Source organism: Theropithecus gelada, chromosome 16 (genome assembly GCF_003255815.1).
Source record: "Theropithecus gelada isolate Dixy chromosome 16, Tgel_1.0, whole genome shotgun sequence".
In the NCBI taxonomy this organism is placed as follows: Eukaryota; Metazoa; Chordata; class Mammalia; order Primates; family Cercopithecidae; genus Theropithecus; species Theropithecus gelada.
In genome coordinates, this window is record NC_037684.1 from 31,103,381 (window position 1) to 31,123,465 (window position 20,085).

At 42.6% G+C, this 20,085-nt stretch overlaps 1 protein-coding gene across 8 annotated transcripts in view; it reads right to left on the bottom strand.

The window, feature by feature from the left end:
- Window positions 1–20,085, bottom strand: part of BRCA1 (BRCA1, DNA repair associated) — a 99,668-nt gene that overhangs the window by 29,949 nt on the left and 49,634 nt on the right. For 4 of the 8 annotated variants that reach the window (XM_025363313.1, XM_025363319.1, XM_025363314.1 and 1 more), the window contains 4 exons: window positions 19,682–19,770; window positions 10,271–10,442; window positions 4,082–4,208; window positions 1,021–1,211 (listed from right to left, as the gene is read on the bottom strand). In XM_025363313.1, coding sequence (XP_025219098.1) covers window positions 1,021–1,211; window positions 4,082–4,208; window positions 10,271–10,442; window positions 19,682–19,770 — 579 coding nt within the window. Of the gene's footprint in view, window positions 1–1,020; window positions 1,212–4,081; window positions 4,209–7,267; window positions 7,334–10,270; window positions 10,443–19,681; window positions 19,771–20,085 lie in introns of all 8 variants that reach the window. The other 4 variants (XM_025363311.1, XM_025363312.1, XM_025363316.1 and 1 more) reach the window with 2 other exon arrangements.

Genomic DNA, 20,085 nt, shown 5'->3' on the forward strand with positions numbered 1-20,085 from the left:
TTTTTTTTTGAGACAGAGTCTCGCTCTGTCGCCCAGGCTGGAGTGCAGTGGCCGGATCTCAGCTCACTGCAAGCTCCGCCTCCCGGGTTCACGCCGCCATTCTCCTGCCTCAGCCTCCCGAGTAGCTGGGACTACAGGCGCCCGCCACCTCGCCCGGCTAGTTTTTTGTATTTTTTAGTAGAGACGGGGTTTCACCGTGTTAACCAGGATGGTCTCGAACTCCTGACCTCGTGATCCGCCCGTCTCGGCCTCCCAAAGTGCTGGGATTACAGGCTTGAGCCACCGCGCCCGGCCATATATTTTTGAGATGGAGTCTTGCTCTATCAACCAGACTAGAGTGCAGTGGCGTGATCTTGGCTCACTGCAAACTCCGCCTCCCGGGTTCAAGCGATTCTGCTGCCTTGGCCTCTAGAGTAGCTAGGATTACAGGCATGCACTAGCAAACTCAGTTAATTTTTTTGTATTTTTAGTAGAAACAGGGTTTCACCATGTTGGCCAGGCTGGTCTCTAACTGACTTCAGTTGATCCACCTGCCTCGGCCTCCTGGAGTACTGGGATTACAGGCATGAGCCACTATGCCTGGCCTGAAATAATATATTTAGAGTACACCAAGATTCCCTCATCCTCAAAATCATTAGTTAAACCATTAATTAAAATATAGATGGATTAACAGTTTCAACAATTTTCAAGTAAACCTTAACACTTGAGCTATTTTTCTAAAATGGGCTTAAGTATAACAAAAGTCGCCGGGTGTGGTGGCTCACGCCTGTAATCCCAGCACTTTGGGAGGCTGAGGCGGGCGGATCACCTGAGGTTGGGAGTTCGAGACCAGCCTGACCAACATGGAGAAACCCCGTCTCTACTAAAAATACCAAAAAAAAAAAAGAAAAAAAAAAAAAAAAAAAACAAAAGTGTCCATGATAGACTAGTACATCTAAAAGTTGGTTAACCAGAATATCTTTATGCAGGATTCAGAGTAAAATCAAAGTGTTTGTTCCATTAGAGCAGATGAAATATTACCTAGATCTTGCCTTGGCAAGTAAGATGGTTCCATCAAATTGTGTGGCCCAGACTTTTCCAGTTGTTGCGTCTCCACATCAACAACCTTAATGAGCTCCTCTTGAGATGGGTAATTTCCATTCTGAAGACTCCCAGAGCTACTGTGCACATACCACCTATCCTCTAATGACTGGCATTTAGAAGGGGATGACCTAGAAAGATAAATGGAAGGAGAAAACCATCGCCACCAATTGTGAAAAGACAAATCATACTTTCTGGGCAGCCAAAGCATAAATGAAACAGCTCATGTCAGAGAGATCAGAAATGACTGGCAAAAAAGAGCCCACGTGACAGCCTAGAAGTCTGGATTCATGTTGCCTGCCAATATGTCAGGGTTGACATATAACATCTCCCCCGAGGGGTTGGGTTGGTCTGAGGCACTGAATCTCCTAGCTGTTAAAAGCAGGTCAGTAGCTGGGTGTGGTGGCTGTCGCCCGTATTCTCAGCTACTCGGGAGGCTGAGGTAGGAAAACTGCTTGAACCCGGGAGGCAGAGGTTGCAGTGAGCTGAGATCCCAAGATTGCGCCACTGCACTCCAGCCTGGGTGACAGAGCAAGACTCTGTCAAGAAAGAAAGGAAGAAAGGAAGAAAGAAAGAGAAAGAACGGAAGAGAAAGAAAAAAAGGAAGAGAAAGAAAAAGAAAGGAAGGAAGGAAAAGAAAGAAAGAAAAGAAAAAAAAGAAAAAGCAGGCAAGCAAGTAGGTCAGCAAATTTTTACCAAATTACTCACTGCCACTCACTCTATACACAATATTCTACTTGAGTCCAAATGGATATGTTAGAATCAGATCTCTTATGAAGATAGAACGTTGATCAATGTCAACATCTCTACACTCATTATTTCTACTCAGTTTTAGCAGAATTACAGAATCATCCCTATTGCCTGCCTTTTCCTTTTTTTTTTTTTTTGAGATAGAGTCTCGAGCTCTGTCACCCAGGCTGGAGTGCAGTGGCTCGATCTCGGCTCACTGCAACCTTGCCTCTCGCCTCTCGGGTTCAAGTGATTCTCCTGCCTTAGCCTCCCAAGTAGCTGGGACTATAGGGACATGCCACCACGTCCAGCTAATTTTTGTATTTTTAGTACAGGTGGGGTTTCACCATGTTGGTCAGGATGGTCTCGATCTCCTGACCTTGTGATCCAACAGACTTGGCCTCCCAAAGTGCTGGGATTACAGGCGTGAGCCACTGTGCCCAGCCACTATTGCCTGCCTTTTCAATGTCCAAATTCATTCTAAAAACAAAAGCCAGCTATAAAATATTGTGTGTATGAAAAGCATACACACCCCGTAAATAGTTCCTCTAGTCTTCCAAGTGCTTAGGATTTTGCAAAATAAGATACTTATCAATAGATTTAAAGGGCCTCAGAGGTTAATTAATTTAAACAATTATTGGGTGCTTACTATGGGTCAAATACTAAGGCTAGGCCCCCTGGACTGAAGATGAGTGCGAACTGAATTACTGCTCTTTTTTTTTTTTTTTTTTTTTTTTGAGACGGAGTCTTGTTCTGTCGCCCAGGCTGGAGTGCAATAGCACGGTCTCGGCTCACTGCAACCTCTGCCTCCCAGGTTCAAGCGATTCTCCTGCCTCAGCCTCCTGTATAGCTGGGATTATAGGCACCTGCCACCATACCTGGCCCTCCAGTAAGGAAAAGAATGGTACTGGACTACATAGTCCAGTACCGGACTGCTATATAGTCCTGTATTAATAGTGGTGTAAATACACATCTCTGAAAGATATTCTAAATGTTTTCTGGCTTTGGGAGGGCAAGGTGGGTGGACCACTTGAGTCCAGGAATTTGAGACCAGCCTGGGCAACAAGGTAAAACTCCCTCTCTACCAAAAATACAAAAACTTAATGGGCGTGGTGGTGCATGCTTGTGGACCCAGCTACTTAGGAGGCTAAGGTGGGAGGATTGCGTGAGCCTGAAAAACAGAGGATGCAGTGAGCCACGATTGCGCCACTGCAATCTAGGTGACAGAGGGAGACCCTGTGTTAAATAATAATAATAATAATTACTATTATTATCTGTGGTAAATCAAGAGCTAGACTTTTTCTAGAAAAACAAGAATTTTGGCCGGGCGCGGTGGCTCAAGCCTGTAATCCCAGCACTTTGGGAGGCCGAGACGGGCGGATCACGAGGTCAGGAGATCGAGACCATCCTGGCTAACATGGTGAAACCCCGTCTCTACTAAAAAATACAAAAAACTAGCCGGGCGCGGTGGCGGGCGCCTGTAGTCCCAGCTACTCGGAAGGCTGAGGCAGGAGAATGGCGTGAACCCGGGAGGCGGAGCTTGCAGTGAGCTGAGATCCGGCCACTGCACTCCAGCCTGGGCGACAGAGCGAGACTCCGTCTCAAAAAAAAAAAAAAAAAAAAAAAAGAAAAACAAGAATTTTAATTAGGGCAAGGGCTGCCTTGAAGAAGTCTACCATTAGCTTCCAAGCTTGTTCAGGTTTTAGCTCCATTATATTTTTTTCTGACCTTTAGAAGGGACATATCTATCTAACCGCACATTTCTCATGTTGTAGTTTATGTTGTAGGTTCAAAAAGCCTATATACAATTAAACAAAAGAAGTCTCCTGGCCGGGCGCAGTGGCTCAAGCCTGTAATCCCAGCACTTTGGGAGGCTGAGACGGGTGGATCACAAGGTCAGGAGATCAAGACCATCCTGGCTAACCCGGTGAAACCCTGTCTCTACTAAAAATTACAAAAAACCAGCCGGAGGAGGTGGCAGGCGCCTGTAGTCCCAGCTACTCGGGAGGCTGAGGCAGGAGAATGGCGTAAAACCCGGAAGGCGGAGCTTGCAGTGAGCTGAGATCCGGCCACTGCGCTCTAGCCGGGGCAACAGAGCGAGACTCCGTCTCAAAAAAAAAAAAAAAAAAAAGAAGTATCCTAGAGCAATAAAAGTTTATAAATGCCTGTATACAAAAAACTGGAGAAAGTATGGTGAAAAAAATTAACAATTAGAGTTCAATATAAATAAAGATGTCAGATACCACAGCATCTTTACACTGATGTTTCTTACCTTTCCACTCCTGGTTCTTTATTTTTACTGGTAGAACTATCTGCAGATACCTCGAACTTGTCAGCAGAAAGGCCTTCTGGATTCTGGTTTATAGGATATTCACTACTTTTCTGTGAAGTTAATACTGCTTTAAATGGAATGAGAAAACAAATCTACTTTATTGTTTTGTTCTGATAGTGATAATTCAGGTTAGAATATTGACTTTTTTCAAAAGCATCAATCTATGATACACAAATTGGTTTTTAAACAAGTATATCAGGCAGAATTTTATGAACAAGTAACGCAACAGCCAGATGCTAGCACTAGATGGAATTCAATGATTAAAAAATAATAATGGTAATAAAAGGAACACTTTAAGACAGGGTAAATAAAGACACCTGGCTGAGACAAGGCTGAAAAAAAATTTATATTCCTTGGCCCTGAATGATAAAAACATATATATAACAATTTTTTATCTCTGCAGCAAATAAATTATGCCCAAATTCCTCTCAGACAATAGGAAAGAAAGAGTACTGGAAAGCACAAAGTACATTTTTCTCCATCCCCACTGCCTCCACAGTAAAGACTGTGTGAAATGGGGGTTTCAGCTTCTGCATGTGGGGGGTAAACAAGACATGAGTGTCAGACAAGAAAGAAAAAACAGGTGACATTTTGCTTCACATTTTCAATTACTGAAAAAAAAAAAAAGAAAAAAAAAACCAAATAAACCCCCTAAACCAACACATACACACAAAAAACCCCAAGGTGCTGGTTAATAAGAAATCTTAAATAATACATGGAACTAATGATGAAGTGCCACAGAAGGGAAAAAACACAAAACATACTGAAGGCAAAGTTCTGGCACGTTAGTTCATTTTTCTTTTTTTTTTTTGAGACGGAGTCTCACTCTGTCACCCAAGCTGGAGTGCAATGGTGCAATCTTGGCTCACTGCAACCTCCGCCTCCTGGGTTCATGTAATTCTCCTGCCTCAGCCTCCCTAGTAGCTGAGACTACAGGTACCCGCCACCATGCCCAGTTAGTTTTTTTGGTATTTTTAGTAGAGACGGGGTTTCACTATGTTGGTCAGGCTAGTCTCGAACTCCTGACCTCAAGTGATCCACCCGCCTTGGCCTCCCAAAGTGCAGGGGTTAGACATGTACCACTGTGCCCGGCCTAATTCATTTTGTAATATATTAATTCCTCCAAATGTATCACTTTGTGCCACTGCCTTCTAGGAAATGGCTTAAAGGCAAAAGTATTTATTTATTTATTTATTTATTCATTCATTTATTTATTTTTGAGACAGAGTCTCCCTCTGTAGCCCAGGCTGGAGTGCAGCGGTACGATCTCAGCTTACTGCAAGCTCCGCCTCCCAGGTTCACACCATTCTCCTGGATCAGTCTCCTGAGTAGTAGATGGGACTACAGGCGCCCGCCACCATGCCCAGCTAATTTTTTTTTTTTTGTATTTTTAGTAGAGACAGGGTTTCACTATGTTAGCCAGGATGGTCTCAATCTCTTGACCTCATGATCTGCCCGCCTCGGCCTTCCAAAGTGCTGGGATTACAGGTGTGAGCCACCGCGCCCAGCCTTTATTTATTTATTTATTTTTTGAGATGGAGTTTCGCTCTTGTTGCCCAGGCTGCAGTGCAATGGCGTGATCTTGGCTCACTGCAACCTCTCTGCCTCCTGGGTTCAAGCTATTCTCCTGCCTCAGCCTCCCAAGTAGCTGGGATTACAGGCATGAGCCACCATGCCCAACTAATTTTATATTTTTAGCAGAGATGGGGTTTCTCCATGTTGGTTAGGCTGGTCTCGAACTCCTGACCTCAGGTGATCCGCCTGCTTTAGCCTCCCAAAGTACTGGGATTACAGGCGTGAACCACTGTGCCCGACCGTTATTTAATTTATTAAAGAGATGGGTGTCTTGCTGTGTTGACCAGGCTGGTCTCAAACTCTTTTTTTTTGAGATGGAGTCTTGCTCTGTTGCCCAGGCTGGAATACAGTGGTGTGATCTCAGTTCATTGCAACTTCTGCCTCGAGGTTCAAGTGATTCTCCTGCCTTAGCCTCCCAAGAAGATGGGATTATAGGTGCCCGCCACCACCCCCTGGCTAGTTTTTGTATTTTTTGTAGAGATGGGGTTTTACCATGTTGGCCAGGCTGGTCTTGAACTCCTGACCTCAGGTAATCCGCCAAAATTGGCCTCCCAAAGTGCTGGGATTATAGGCATAAGCCACCACACCCAGCCTGGTCTCAAATTCTTAAGCTCAAGTGATCCTCCTGCCTTGGCATCTCACAGTGCTGGGATTACAGGCATGAGATACCATGCCCGGCCAAGGTAGAAATATTTCATAAGTAAAAACAAATAGTTAAAAATTGCAAATGTCTTCTATTCATTAAAAAGTCACTGATTTTGAGCTTTTATTAGAAAAGCTAAAAGTCATAAATATAGGTAGAAAATTGAAACAAAAGATTATATTAATTAAACTGGTTTTTAAGACACTGGGTAGCCTAGTGGGGGAATAATCATTGATTTCCTGAGTTAGTCTTCAAATGCATTATTTATAGTTTCCTTTATGCTTGTCTTTTCTGGACCTGTGAGTTTCCAGGATCATTTAGAACTCTGTTGAAAGTAAGCAGGATCTAACTATGAAGAGAGGTATCATCCTCCCCACCCCCAATACAGGGTGATAATTGATAAAGGGTAATGTGCAAGTTCCAAGGAATCATATCAAACAGAATTAACCATTGGAAAGAGTTTAAAAAAAAAAAAAGTGGCCGGGTGAGGTGGCTCACGCCTATGATCCCAGCACTTTGGGAGGTCGAGGTGGGCAGATCACCTGAGGTCAGGAGTTTTAGACCAGCCTGGCCAACATGGTGAAACCCTGTCTCTACTAAAAATACAAAAATTAGCTGGGCGTGGTGGCAGGCGCCTGTAATCCCAGCTACTGGGGAGGCTGAGGCGGACATTGTAGTGAGCCGAAATCGCGCCACTGCATTCCAGCCTGGGCAACAAGAGTGGAACTTAGTCTCAAAAAAAAAACCACAAAAAACACAAAAAACAACAACAACAAAAAAAGTGAAATGCAGAGGGAAGGCTCAGATACAAACACAGCTATTAAAAAGTCATTCCTGCTTTCGGCCAGAACCGCAATCTTCCAGTAATTCACCAAAATGACGAACACAAAGGGAAAGAGGAGAGGTACCCGATATATGTTCTCTAGGCCTTTTAGAAAACATGGAGTTGTTCCTTTGGCCACGTATATGTGAATCTATAAGAAAGGTGATATTGTAGACATCAAGGGAATGGGTACTGTTCAAAAAGGAATGCCCCACAAGTGTTACCATGGCAAAACTGGAAGAGTCTACAATGTGACCTAGCATGCTGTTGGCACTGTAAACAAACAAGTTAAGGACAAGATTCTTGCCAAGAGAATTAATGTGCATATTGAGAATATTAAGCACTCTAAGAGCCGAGATAGCTTCCTGAAACGCGTGAAGGAAAATGATCAGAAAAAGAAAGAAGCCAAAGAGAAAGGTATGTGGGTTCAACTGAAGCGCCAGCCTGCTCCACCCAGAGAAGCATACTTTGTGAGAACCAGCGGGAAGGAGCCTGAGCAGCTGGAACCTATTCCCTATGAATTCATGGCATAATAGGTGTTTAAAAAAAAAAAGTCATTCCATCACCGCAACATTTAGCGTATAAATTCATCTTCTTACTACATGCTATGAAGAAGATAAGACAAGTTAAGTTAGACGTCAATAACTCAGTAGAACCTGAAAAACAGAGCAAAACCTTTCTCCTTTTTTTCTTCCTTAATTCTTAATTCATTCTCTGAACAGCAAGCCCAATCTAGGCCTTGTGACATGATGATCTACTTGCTGGCTGGTTTAGGAAAGTACAAATGCAGAGATCCAGAGCCCAAGTTTCAGAATAGTATTGTAGTTCCTCTTAAATCATTCCCTCATCTAGATGTCTTAACATGTTACATTCTTCGTGGGTAGGAAGTATGGGCCACACCAAACATTTAATAAACTTACTGACTGCCCACTGTGTGCTAAGCATTATACAGGGTATTGTGAAGAATTAAGGAAGACACTGGAAGACAACAGATATTAAGAAATAATAAACTAGGCCGGGCACCATGGCTCCCGAGTAGCTGGGATTACAGGCATGTGCCACCACACCTGGCTAATTTTTTGTATTTTTAGTAGACATGCAGTTTCTCTGTGTTGATCAGGTTGGTCTTGAACTCCTGACCTCAGGTGATCCACCCGCCTCGGCCTCCCAAAGTGCTGGGATTACAGGCGTGAGCCACCGTGTCCGGCATAGAAGTTCTGGCCAGGTGCCATGGCTCATACCTGCAACCCCAGCACTTTGGGAGGCTGAGATGAGAAGACTGCCTGAGTTCAGGAGTTTGAGACCTACTTGGGCAACATAGGGAGACCTTGTCTCTACAAAAAATTAAAAAAAAAAAAATTACCTGGATATGGTGGCGGATGCCTATAGTCCCAGCTACTTGGGAGGCTAAGGCAGGAGGATCTCTTGAGGAGCTTGAGAGGCTGCAGTGAGCTATGACTATACCACTGCCCTCCAGCTTGGGCAATAGAGCAAGACCCTCTCTAAAAAGGTGAGGCTGAGGTGTGGGAGGATTGCTCAAAATCAGGAGTTCAAGACCAGCCTAGTTAACAGTGCGTCCCTGTCTCTACTTAAAAAAAAATTAAAGAAAAAAATTATTTTTAAAAAGTTCATTTGAGTTTCAGTTAGACTCAACCAGATTTAGTGAGGAAAAGGCTCAAAACTTATGCTGGTATTAAGCTGTGATATCCAAAATGATTCAGAAATGAAGCATTTCAGTTACAGATCTGCAGAAAAAAATAAACACACGTATACACCAAAGAGGAGATAGTAGATTTACACAGATATTCAAAGTCACACAATAATAACATTTTATGTCTTACACATTACAATTGAAAGTCTAGTCTGTGTTTAGACTGAAGATGGTGAAAGCACCCCAAAGAAGAGTATTATACTAGGGAAGGGACTCTGAACTCTCATTATCTGAGAGATGAACTAAATGAAGATAATTACAATGAAAGCATTTAAGGAAATACATTTTGAAGCACTGCCATAGCAACAGAGTTTCTAGCTAGCTTCTTTATCCAAGAGCTACTGTTTGTTCCTGAACACAAAAATACTGCAAGGCACAACTGGGGACCAAGGCCACTGTTCTGTGTAAGTAACAGACTTGAGTTCCTAGAAAGACTCAAAGAAAGGCCTTAAAGTCCCCAGTTGGACTGTGGAACAGGGTGCTGAAGAAGGAACTTTAACACTCAGATAAGAATCACTGAGATAGGAATGAAGTATACTTTGAGAGCACTCACCACCCCTGCATGTTTAAGCAGCATCCTGGTGGGGACCTCATGCTCAGCCTCTCCTAAGTGTCTAGTGTTTGCCCTTGTTTAAAAACCTGCCTGATGTGTTGTCTTTCCAATTAAAAACTCAAATTTCCATCTCACTTTCCTTCATTTATGCTATTATTCCTCAGCTCAGTGCTCGCTTCTTCTAGGTAGTTAGCTCTGATCAACTGCACCTGCCTGGTTACTCCAATGGCATCCTCTCAGAGGTCCATCCGGATTTTTTCTGGTAACTGTAACATTGCTATAAGGCACTTGACTCTGCTGCATAAAATTAGGCTTTCTGTGTTCTTTCCTTTTGAACTAACAGGAGCTCTACATCACTAGGCTTTCTGTGGATCAAAGTGCAGTTCCTGAAGTATAGGATGTCTCTTCCTATAAATCAGAAGCATATTAAATAGGTCTTTGTGATGTGACACCAGTGTAATAAGGAATATGTCTGAGTATTTTTTCATAGCTTTCTGAAATTATGGGGTTGCCTGTCACCAATTTCTCCTACTCCACTTAGCTTCCAATAGAGGAAGAGCTATATTGTATACCATCTATATTCCATGGGCTCCCCATAGCATCTACTTGTTGTAGGTACTCAGATGACAACACGAATGACTGCCCTGAGTCCCTCTGACTGGTATGTTAGTTGTAAGCAGGGACAAGAACCAAGGTTCCACAATTACCCATGTGCTGAGCAAGGATCATAAAATGTTGGAGCTAAGTCCTTATTTTTCAGAAGGAGATAAAGGGGAAGGAAAGAATTTTGCTTAAGATATCAGTGTTTGGCCAACATTACACACCTTTTTCTGATGTGCTTTGTTCTGGATTTCGCAGGTCCTCAAGGGCAGAAGAGTCAGTTATGATGGAAGGGTAGCTGTTAGAAGGCTGGCTTCCGTGCTGTTCTAACACAGCTTCTAGTTCAGCCATTTCCTGCTGGAGCTTTATTAGGTTATCTTGCATGGTATCCCTCTGCTGCAAAAACGATAAATGGTACCAAGAAAATGAAATACTTTGAGAAGTTTTCCATTAAATGAAAATATGTCATACAAATTAGTTTTAGCACAGGAATTGAAATCACCTAGTATGGAACCATAAGTTCTGGCTGAACACCTTTTAATCTAACCACATTCATGCAATTAATGCCCATGAAATTATTTCCAAATGATGCTAGTGAGGGAAAAAATCCTCCAACTCCCCCAAATAGACTTGATTTATTGTGATGTCCTTTTGAGGTTGGTTATTTTCTTTTAAAGCTAGGGAGTGAAAAAATAATTAAGGTATTTAAACATTATCGATATTTAATATTAGCATGAATCTATTAATATTTTATTTATACAGGCACATTTCAAAGACTTGGTGTTGTGAGATTCATCAGACATTTAGGTTAGTTCATATAAAAATGTGTGATTTTTAGACTAATGTAATGTCAAAAAAGCCCCCCATCTATGGCATTTTATAAAAATACAACAAATAGAAAAATACTATCAGTAATCCTGCCTAGATTACTGGCTTGTGAGGACTCTTCCTTTTCTGGGATGCTCTGAACCTTTAGTTTCTTTTCTTTTTTTCTTTTTTAAGTCTCCCTCTGTCACCCAGGCTGGCACCATCTCAGCTCACTGCAACCTCTTCCTCCAGGTTCAGGCAATTCTCCCACCTCAGTCTCTCCAGTAGCTGGGATTACAGGTGCTTGCCATGATGCCCAGCTAATTTTGGTAATTTTAGGAGAGACAGGGTTTTACTATGTTGGCCAGGCCAGTCTTGAACCCCTGACCTCAAGTGATGCGTCCGCCTTGGCCTCCCAAAGTGCTGGGATTACAGACATGAGCCATTGTGCCTGACCTGAACCTTTAGTTTCTAACAGAAAAAGCAAAAAGCTAATTTATGAGTCTATCTGTTTGCTCAGTTAATTAGACAACTATTTACTATCTATTAAGCACCAGGCACTGTCCTAGTATTGAGGATACAGTCCTCATGGTGCTGCCATTCTAGACAGGGACATCTTATCTAGAATGTGTCCACCTAGATATCATTAGCAAGGACCTGTGAGAGGGAAGGATTCAACAGAAAGAGCCCTAAGAAAGCCTGTAAGGATAGTTACTGTTAAAATAATGGGTTCTTCTTGCTTATGGGCTCCTGTTGTTTATTGGTCCATTTCAAAGAAGAATGTGCTAAGTCCAAATATTTGATAAAAAAAGAATTTCGGTATGTAAGGAGTTTTCCAAAATATCCTTTTAAAAAATTTATTTTATTTTATTTATTTATTTTTGAGATGGAGTTTCACTCTGTCGCCCAGGCTAAAGTGCAATGGCACAATCTCAGCTCACTGCAACCTCTGCCTACCCGGTTCAAGCAATTCTGCCTGCCTCAGCCTCCCAAGTAACTGGCATTATAGGCACCTGTTACCATGCCCAACCAATTTTTTTTTTCTGAGACAGAGTTCACTTTGTTGCCCAGGCTGGAGTGCAGTGGCGCAATCTAGGCTCACTGCAAGCTCCACTTCCCAGGTTCAAGCCATTCTTGTGCTTCAGCCTCCTGAGTAGCTGGGACTACAGGCGCCTGCCACATTTTTAGTAGAGATGGGGTTTCACTGTGTTAGCCAGGATGGTCTCCATCTCCTGACCTCGTGATCCGCCCGCCTCAGCCTCCCAAAGTGCTGGGATTACAGGCGTGAGCCACCGTGCCCAGCCTAATTTTTGTATTTTTAGTAGAGACGGGGTTTCACCATGTTGGCCAGGCTGGTCTTGAACTCCTGACCTCAGGTGAACTCCCTGCCTTGGCCTCCCAAACTGCTGGGATTACAGGCATGAGCCACCATGCCTGGCTTCAAAATATACATGTTTAAAAATCACTTTGAGAAGGAACATCAATGGTTGCCAAAAAGTCCAGTGTGGGAGTGTGGGCAGGAACACACTGTTTCACTCTCCATTTCTTCTTCTTCCGATCCTTAAAAATGACTTTGCCCTTTACTAAAACCAAGCCATCTTCTTTCTCCTGCTGTACTGAGTTCATAATTTTCAGGAGGTTTTTATGACCAGAAAATGTATTCCTAGCTTCACAAAGGTTTCCACTGCTATTCTAACACTGCTTTGCTGCCAAGGTCTGCAGCAACGCCATTGCCACCACGTGGTACTCATGAGTAGTTACATCACTGATCAAATCCTAGCCAAGGTCTGCCTCAGTAAACCTGGAATGAAAGCACATAGATATCTGACCAAAATGCTTCATAGGCTATATTAGTCACTGCTGTCACAACCATCACATCTAACCTCTATGTGGCCATCACATAAATCAGAAAAAATAGTAGTGGGGTAATTATTAACAGATAACTTTCCTTTGGGTTTCCCAAAGGAATTATTTTTTATAACTTAGACAAATTCCCTGGCAGGCAAGTGGTTGAATACATTAGAGAGAATAAAACCAATAGGTTTCTAAGACTTCTTGATTCTAATTCTGAAGTGCTCCTTCAATTAGCTCTAGTCTTCTGTTCCTACTATGCTGCTCTGATCTATACTTTTAACACTGCTACATTACTGTAGAAGTTCCCTAAAAGCCTTGTTTATCATGTCTTTTTCTTCCATAAAGACCCTTAGTGCTCCAGCCTGGCCATCAAGTGAACCCCCAGCTGAAGCAGGAGAATCGCTTGAACCCGGGTGGTGGAGGTTGCAGTGAGCCAAGATCGCATCACAGCACTCCAGCCTGGGCAACAGAGCAAGACTCTGTCTCAAAAAAAAAAAAAAACAAAAAAAACAAAAAAACTAACAAACAAAAAACAAAACAAAAAACAAAACAAACAAAAAAACCTTAGGGATATGCCACGGCTGAGTTATACTTTTTGAACACTATATAATTGTTAGTCATTATTGCCATTAGGATAAAGTCCAAATTCCTAAACATAGCATTCAAAAGGCCCTTTACACCCTGGTAATTATCTCTCATTTCTCCCAACACGCCTCACACAAGTTGTTTTCCCATAACACAGGACAACTGTATATTTCCTGGGAATTCCATGACTCTCTACCTTTACCTTACTTGCTGCCACTCCTCTTTTTCCACTTGAAAAAATTCTTCTCATCTTTCAAGGCCTAGCTTGAATGTCTCCTTAAGTCCCCACCAGGAGGAGTCGTGAAATATGAGAAGGGCAAGTGGGCAGAATGTGGCTAATTCTAGTAAGACTCCTGAAATGTGCAGCACAGCAGCCGGAACTGGTCTGGAGGGAAGCAGACCCTTGTTTGTTCACATTCATTACATATAAATATATATATAAAACCTTCCCATAAAACATGTGTATTTAATGAGTTAAAATTATTTCTGGCCAGGTGCGGTGGCTCAAGCCTGTAATCCCATCACTTTGGGAGGCCGAGACGGGTGGATCACGAGGTCAGGAAATCGAGACCATCCTGGCTAACCTGGTGAAACCCCGTCTCTACTAAAAAATATAAAAAACTAGCCGGGCGAGGTGGTGGGCGCCTGTAGTCCCAGCTACTCGGGAGGCTGAGGCAGGAGAATGGCGTAAACCTGGCAGGCGGAGCTTGCAGTGAGCCGAGATCTGGCCACTGCACTCCAGCCTGGGCGACAGAGCGAGACTCCGTCTCAAAAAAAAAAAAAAAAAATTATTTCTAATGTTCCTACTACTACATAATAAGCCTAATCCAAATACAAGCTGAAGTCTTAGCACAAATAGTGGCTTTATCATGCTAGTTTTGTTGACATGTTGTGAATATTTTCAAATATACAGAAAACTTGAAGCAACTTTGCAATGAATGTTTCCATATCTACTATGTAGAATCTATAACTAACATTTCCTATATTTACTTTATCACGTACACACACACGCACACACACAGAAGTCCCCACCAATAATCCATCTCCTATCAGGAACAGATGATCTCTCATTACTTGATTTACATTGCTAATGCATTAGTATACCCAAATGGAACACATGACCTTGATAGAAGGAATCTTGGCTTAATCATTTTTGTCTCCCTAATGCCTAGCAGACAGTAAGCACTCAGCAAGTGTTTATTAATGAGAAGATAAATTAATGAATAAGTATAGTTAATCAGTCTTCTGTAAAAACAAACAAATACCCAGATACCAATGACACCAAATTAGGAATTCTCTATCATCTATATGCTTTTTCTCGGTTCAGTACAAACAGGGAAAAAAATTCCACTTCAACAGTTTTTCCTGCCTGTGTTACTTTAGATGTAAGATAGCCTGAAATCTGACTTCAGCTGTTTTGGGTAGATGCTTAGTAAAACACTTTGCAAAATGAATCCTGAACAAATAGACACATCTCTGGGAATAAGATCAGAAATACAGAAAAACAAGGACATTGTATATTGAATGTCAAACATAATATAGTATGGCTAAAGCAGATGTAATCAGAAATTGCAATCTTTTTTTTTTTTTTTTTTGACATGGAGTCTTGCTCTGTCGCCCAGGCTGGAGTGCAGTGGCTGGATCTCAGCTCACTGCAAGCTCCGCCTCCCGGGTTCACACCATTCTCCTGCCTCAGCCTCCTGAGTAGCTGGGACTACAGGCGCCCGCCACCTCACCAGGCTAATTTTTTGTATTTTTTAGTAGAGACGGGGTTTCACTGTGTTAGCCAGGATGGTCTCGATCTCCTGACCTCGTGATCCGCCCATCTCGGCCTCCCAAAGTGCTGGGATTACAGGCTTGAGCCACCGTGCCCGGCCTTAGAAATTGCAATCTTAAACTTTAAAACACAATGGACAGAATTAGACAATGGGTATATTGACAGAGTCCCAAACACACATCCAAAAAGGATCATGGTAATTGCAAACAGAGAAAAGGCCTCCTAAATCTTTTCATCAATTTAGTTGCCATGGCAATCCTGAAGAAGTGGAGAATACTAGTGACAGCTCAGATACAGAGTGGGGAGTTATCTCAAAGGTTTCTTGACAACTCCAAGGGGCTTCAGGTCTAGAGGGATTTGCTCTGTACAGAGAATGGGCAGTAGAAGATAAGCCCTCTCTAATTGTAGTTCTCATAGCAATGCAAGATTTAGAAGATTTTAAAACTGGATATCACCCAATGTTGGCAAGGTACAGGAAAATGGGAACTATCATTTACCACAGGGGCTGGAAGATCACAAACTGGTTTAATCTTTCTAAAGAACAATTTAGCAACATGTATCAAACACGAAAATCCTAGTCCTAGGAATTTATACTAAGGAAATAATCAGAGATGTAGGCAAATATTTAGCTACCAGGCTGCTACTACAGTAAAGTACATAATAGCAAACTGTGCCTCTTACCCTGAAACCTTCAACATTCAGCAATAGGTCAAATAAATCATGATACACTGGAAAGATAGAATCTCATATAGTAATTAAAAATGAAGTCATTTAAGAATTTTAACAACCCAGGCCAGGTACAGTGGCTCATGCCTGTAATCCCAGCACTTTGGGAGGCTGAGGTGGGTGGATCACTTGAGGTCAGGAGTTTGAGACCAGCTTGACCAAAATGGAGAAACCCTGTCTCTACTAAAAATACAAAATTAGCTGGGCATGGTGGCACATGCCTGTAATCCCAGCTACTCGGGAGGCTGAGGCAGGAGAATCGGTTGAACCTGGGAGGCAGAGGTTGCAGTGAGCCGAGGTCGTGCCATTGCACTTCAGCCTGGGCAACAAGAGCGAAACTACATCTCAGAAAAAAAACAAATAAATAAAAAATAAAAATAAAGAATTTTAATCATCCAGTAAAAGCTAGATTACGTACAGAATTATCTGGATTTCTTTTTTTTGAGACAGGGTCTCACCATATCACCCAGGCTGGAGTACAATGGCACCATCATGGCTCATCACAGCCTCAACTTGCTGGGATCAAGCAATCCTACCCGAGCCTCTCAAGTAGCTGAGACTACGGGTGTGCACCACTAAGCCTCACTAATGTTTTTTTCCAGACAGGGGTTGCCCAGAACGGAGTGCAGTGGCATGATCACAACTCACTGTAGCCTTGACCTCTGGGGCTCAGGCAATCTTCCTGCCTCAGCCTCGTAAAGTGCTGGGATTACAGGTGTGAGCCACTGTGCCAGGCCTCCTGGATATATTTTAAAGATAAAGTATATACAAAGCACCCCTGTGCATACACAGGAATACTAAAAGAATATACACCAATAAATTGGTAACCATTTCTGGATAACACAAATTGCAACTAGCTTACCATTTTAATCACTGTAAGTGTACAGTTCAGTGGCATTAAGTATTTTCACACTGTTGTATTACCATTGTCACTATCCATCTCCAGAACTTTTTCATCATCCCAAACTGAAATCTGTACTCATCAAACAGTAACTCCCCATTTCCCCCTCCCCAAGTCTCTAGTAACCACTATTCTACCTTCTGTCCTATGAATTTATCTTTTTTTTCTTTTTTAATGCTCCTTGTGGAGCAAGGCTTATCTATAGGCAATGTGCCCAGAGTAACCAAATTTAACTATACTAGGTATATCATATAAGTGGAAGCATATAACATGTGTCTTTTGGTGTCCAGTTTATTTCAGTTAACACAATGTCTTCAAGGTTCATCCATGGATGATTTTTGTTTATTTGTATTTTCTAAGTTTTCCATGATACACATATATAACTTTATAAGAATATCAGGCTTTTCTCAACTTCATCTAATCTAACTTCAGAAAGTTCACAAAAAAACATCATTCACTTACTAGCAGCTAAAAGGGTATTTCATTTAGGTGGGAAAAAGAAGCCACAGCAGGATGATTCCAGGGGATCTGAACAGCTTCATTTTAAGAACGTGCCTACGGCAGGTCAGAGAACATAAGCAAACTGTCTAAGATCACAAAGCCCAGTATAGAACTCTCACCAATATTACCGCCAGCAACTGCTGTGTGTATCCTTCATAGAACCCTGTGCTAGGAATACAAAGAATCAATCTAACTATTAGAAGTTGTCAGGCCGGGCGCAGTGGCTCAAGCCTGTAATCCCAGCACTTTGGGAGGCCGAGACGGGCGGATCACGAGGTCAGGAGACCGAGACCATCCTGGCTAACACGGTGAAACCCCGTCTCTACTAAAAATACAAGAAAATTAGCCGGGCGAGGTGGCGGGCGCCTGTAGTCCCAGCTACTCAGGAGGCTGAGGCAGGAGAATGGCGTGAACCCGGGTGGGGTGGAGCTTGCAGTGAGCCGAGATCGGGCCACTGCACTCCAGCCTGGGGCACAGAGCAAGACTCCGTCTCAAAAAAAAAAAAAAAAAAAAAGGTTGTCAATCTAGTGGGAGATAAATAAATGAAAAAAATCAGCTGAGATGAGCCTGAATTTTTGCATGAGAACTTGGAAAATTTTGGTGCCAAATGAAAATTAGAAGGCCAGGCCTGGTGGCTCATGCCTGTAATCTCAGCACTCTGGGAGGCTGCGGCTGGCCGATCATTTGAGGTCAGGAGTTCAGGATGAGCCTGGCCAACATGGTGAAACCCTCTCTCTACTAAAAAAATACAAAAAAATGAGCTGGGTATGGTGGCAGGCACCTGTAATTCCAGCTACTTAGGAGGCTGAGGCACGAGAATCACTTGAACCTGAACCTGGGAGGCGAAGGTTGCAGTGAGCCAAGATTGTGCCACTGCACTACAGCCAGGGTGACAGAGCAAAACTCCATCTCAAGAAAAAAAATTAGGAGACAGAGCCTGGTTCTTTGATGAAGACGATGTTAATTTTTAGATGCTGTGATACAGAATATTTTTTCTAGACTATTCTGCCTTTAGTACATAAACATTCACATTACCAAATGGTCATATATATGGTAAAGCTTTTATTTACTTCATAAGTGACCAAATTATTGGCCTTGACCATTAGGTCCAGAAAGTAAAATTGTGTACTTTCTTTTTTTTGAGATGGAGTTTCACTCTTATTGCCCAGGCTGGAGAGCAGCAGCATGATTTCAGCTCACTGCAACCTCCACCTTCTGGGTTCAGGTGATTCTCATGCTTTAGCCTCCCATCTGTCTTTTTCAAAGAAAAGATGACTTATGAGCAATTAAAAAAAAATTAGGCCAGGCGTGGTTGCACATACTTGTAATCCCAGCATTTTGGGAGGCTGAGGTGGGAGGATCACTTGAGCCCAGGAGTTTGAGACCAGCTTGGGCAACATAGTGACACTGTCTCTAGTAAAAATTAAAAAATTAGCTGGATGTGTTGGTGAGCACCTGTGGTACCAGGTACTCGGGAAGCTGAGGTAGGAGGATCGCTTGAGCCCAGAAGTCAAAGCCACAGAGAACCATGACTGCACCACTCCATTCCAGCCTGAGCGACAGAGTAAGAGACCCTGTGTCAAAGAAACCAAAAAGAAAAAATAACTAGATTTTAAAAGGGGGAAAAAAAAAAAAAGAACAGAAGTATCCACAAAACAGTGAAAGGCTAGATGGTCTCTATTAGGAAGAGAACCCTATAGTCTCCAACTTGGTACCAAGAATAAACACCAAAATTGCAATTGCTGGCAATAATATTGGTGAGAGTTCTGTACCTGGCTGTGTGGCCTTAGGCAGTTTGCTTACCTTCTCTGACCTGCAATAGGCATATTCTTAAAAAGGAGCTATGCAGACCCCCTTGAATCATCCTGCCGTGGCTTCTTTTTCTCACCTCTCTTGATACAATAAGAATGTCATATTTTTGTTACAGGGGAGATGATGTGTTTTTGTTTGTTTTTGAGATAGAGTCTCACTCTGTCACCCAGGCTGGAATGCAGTAGTACAATCCCGGTTCACTGCAACCTCCGCCTCCCAGGTTCAGGTGATTCTCTTGTCTCAGCCTCCAGAGTAGCTGAGATTATAGGCATTGGCCACCATGCCCAGCTAATTTTTGTATTTTTAGTAGATGTGGGATTTCACCATGTTGGCCAGGCTGGTCTCAAACTTCTGACCTGAGGTGATCCACCCACCTTGGCCTCCCAAAGTGCTGGGATTAGCAAATGGGTTTCAAAGGTTTAGCTTATTCATTAAAATCAGTATTTAGTATACTACAATGAGCTAGGCAGTGTGTGTGTGTGTGCGCGCGCGCACATGTGAAATAAAAGGTAGTATGAGTTCCATCAAGGTATTTACAGTCTAATTTAAGGAGACAATGAACCACAAACAATTGTTGTGCCATTAATTCAAAGAGATGATGTCAGCAAACCTAAGAATGTGGGATATAGACTACTGAATGCAAAGGACACCACACACACACACGCTTTTTACCTGAGTGGTTAAAATTTCGCTCTGAGAGGAGAGCCTTGAGCAGTCTTCAGAGACGCTTGTTTCACTCTCATACCCGGATGCTGCTTCACCTTAAGTAACAATCAAAACAGAGGTTCAGATGTAAAAGCCGACTATAAACACTGCAACTTGCTGTGTCTTTTTCTTCTCATTGGCAGGACTGGATTTACTTTCATGTCACACAAAATGATTAAACTCCTTGCTTTGGGACACCGGGATTTCCTTTTACAAACTGAAACCAGAAGTCAGTCCACCAATAACTAGGATGTTAAAGCTCATTCAGTCAGAGATGACATCCTAGCTGGGTGAAGGACTTTTTTCTATGAAAAGCACCTTAGGAGGAACGCGTTTCAAGTTTAAGAAGCAGTTCCTTTAACTATTCTTGG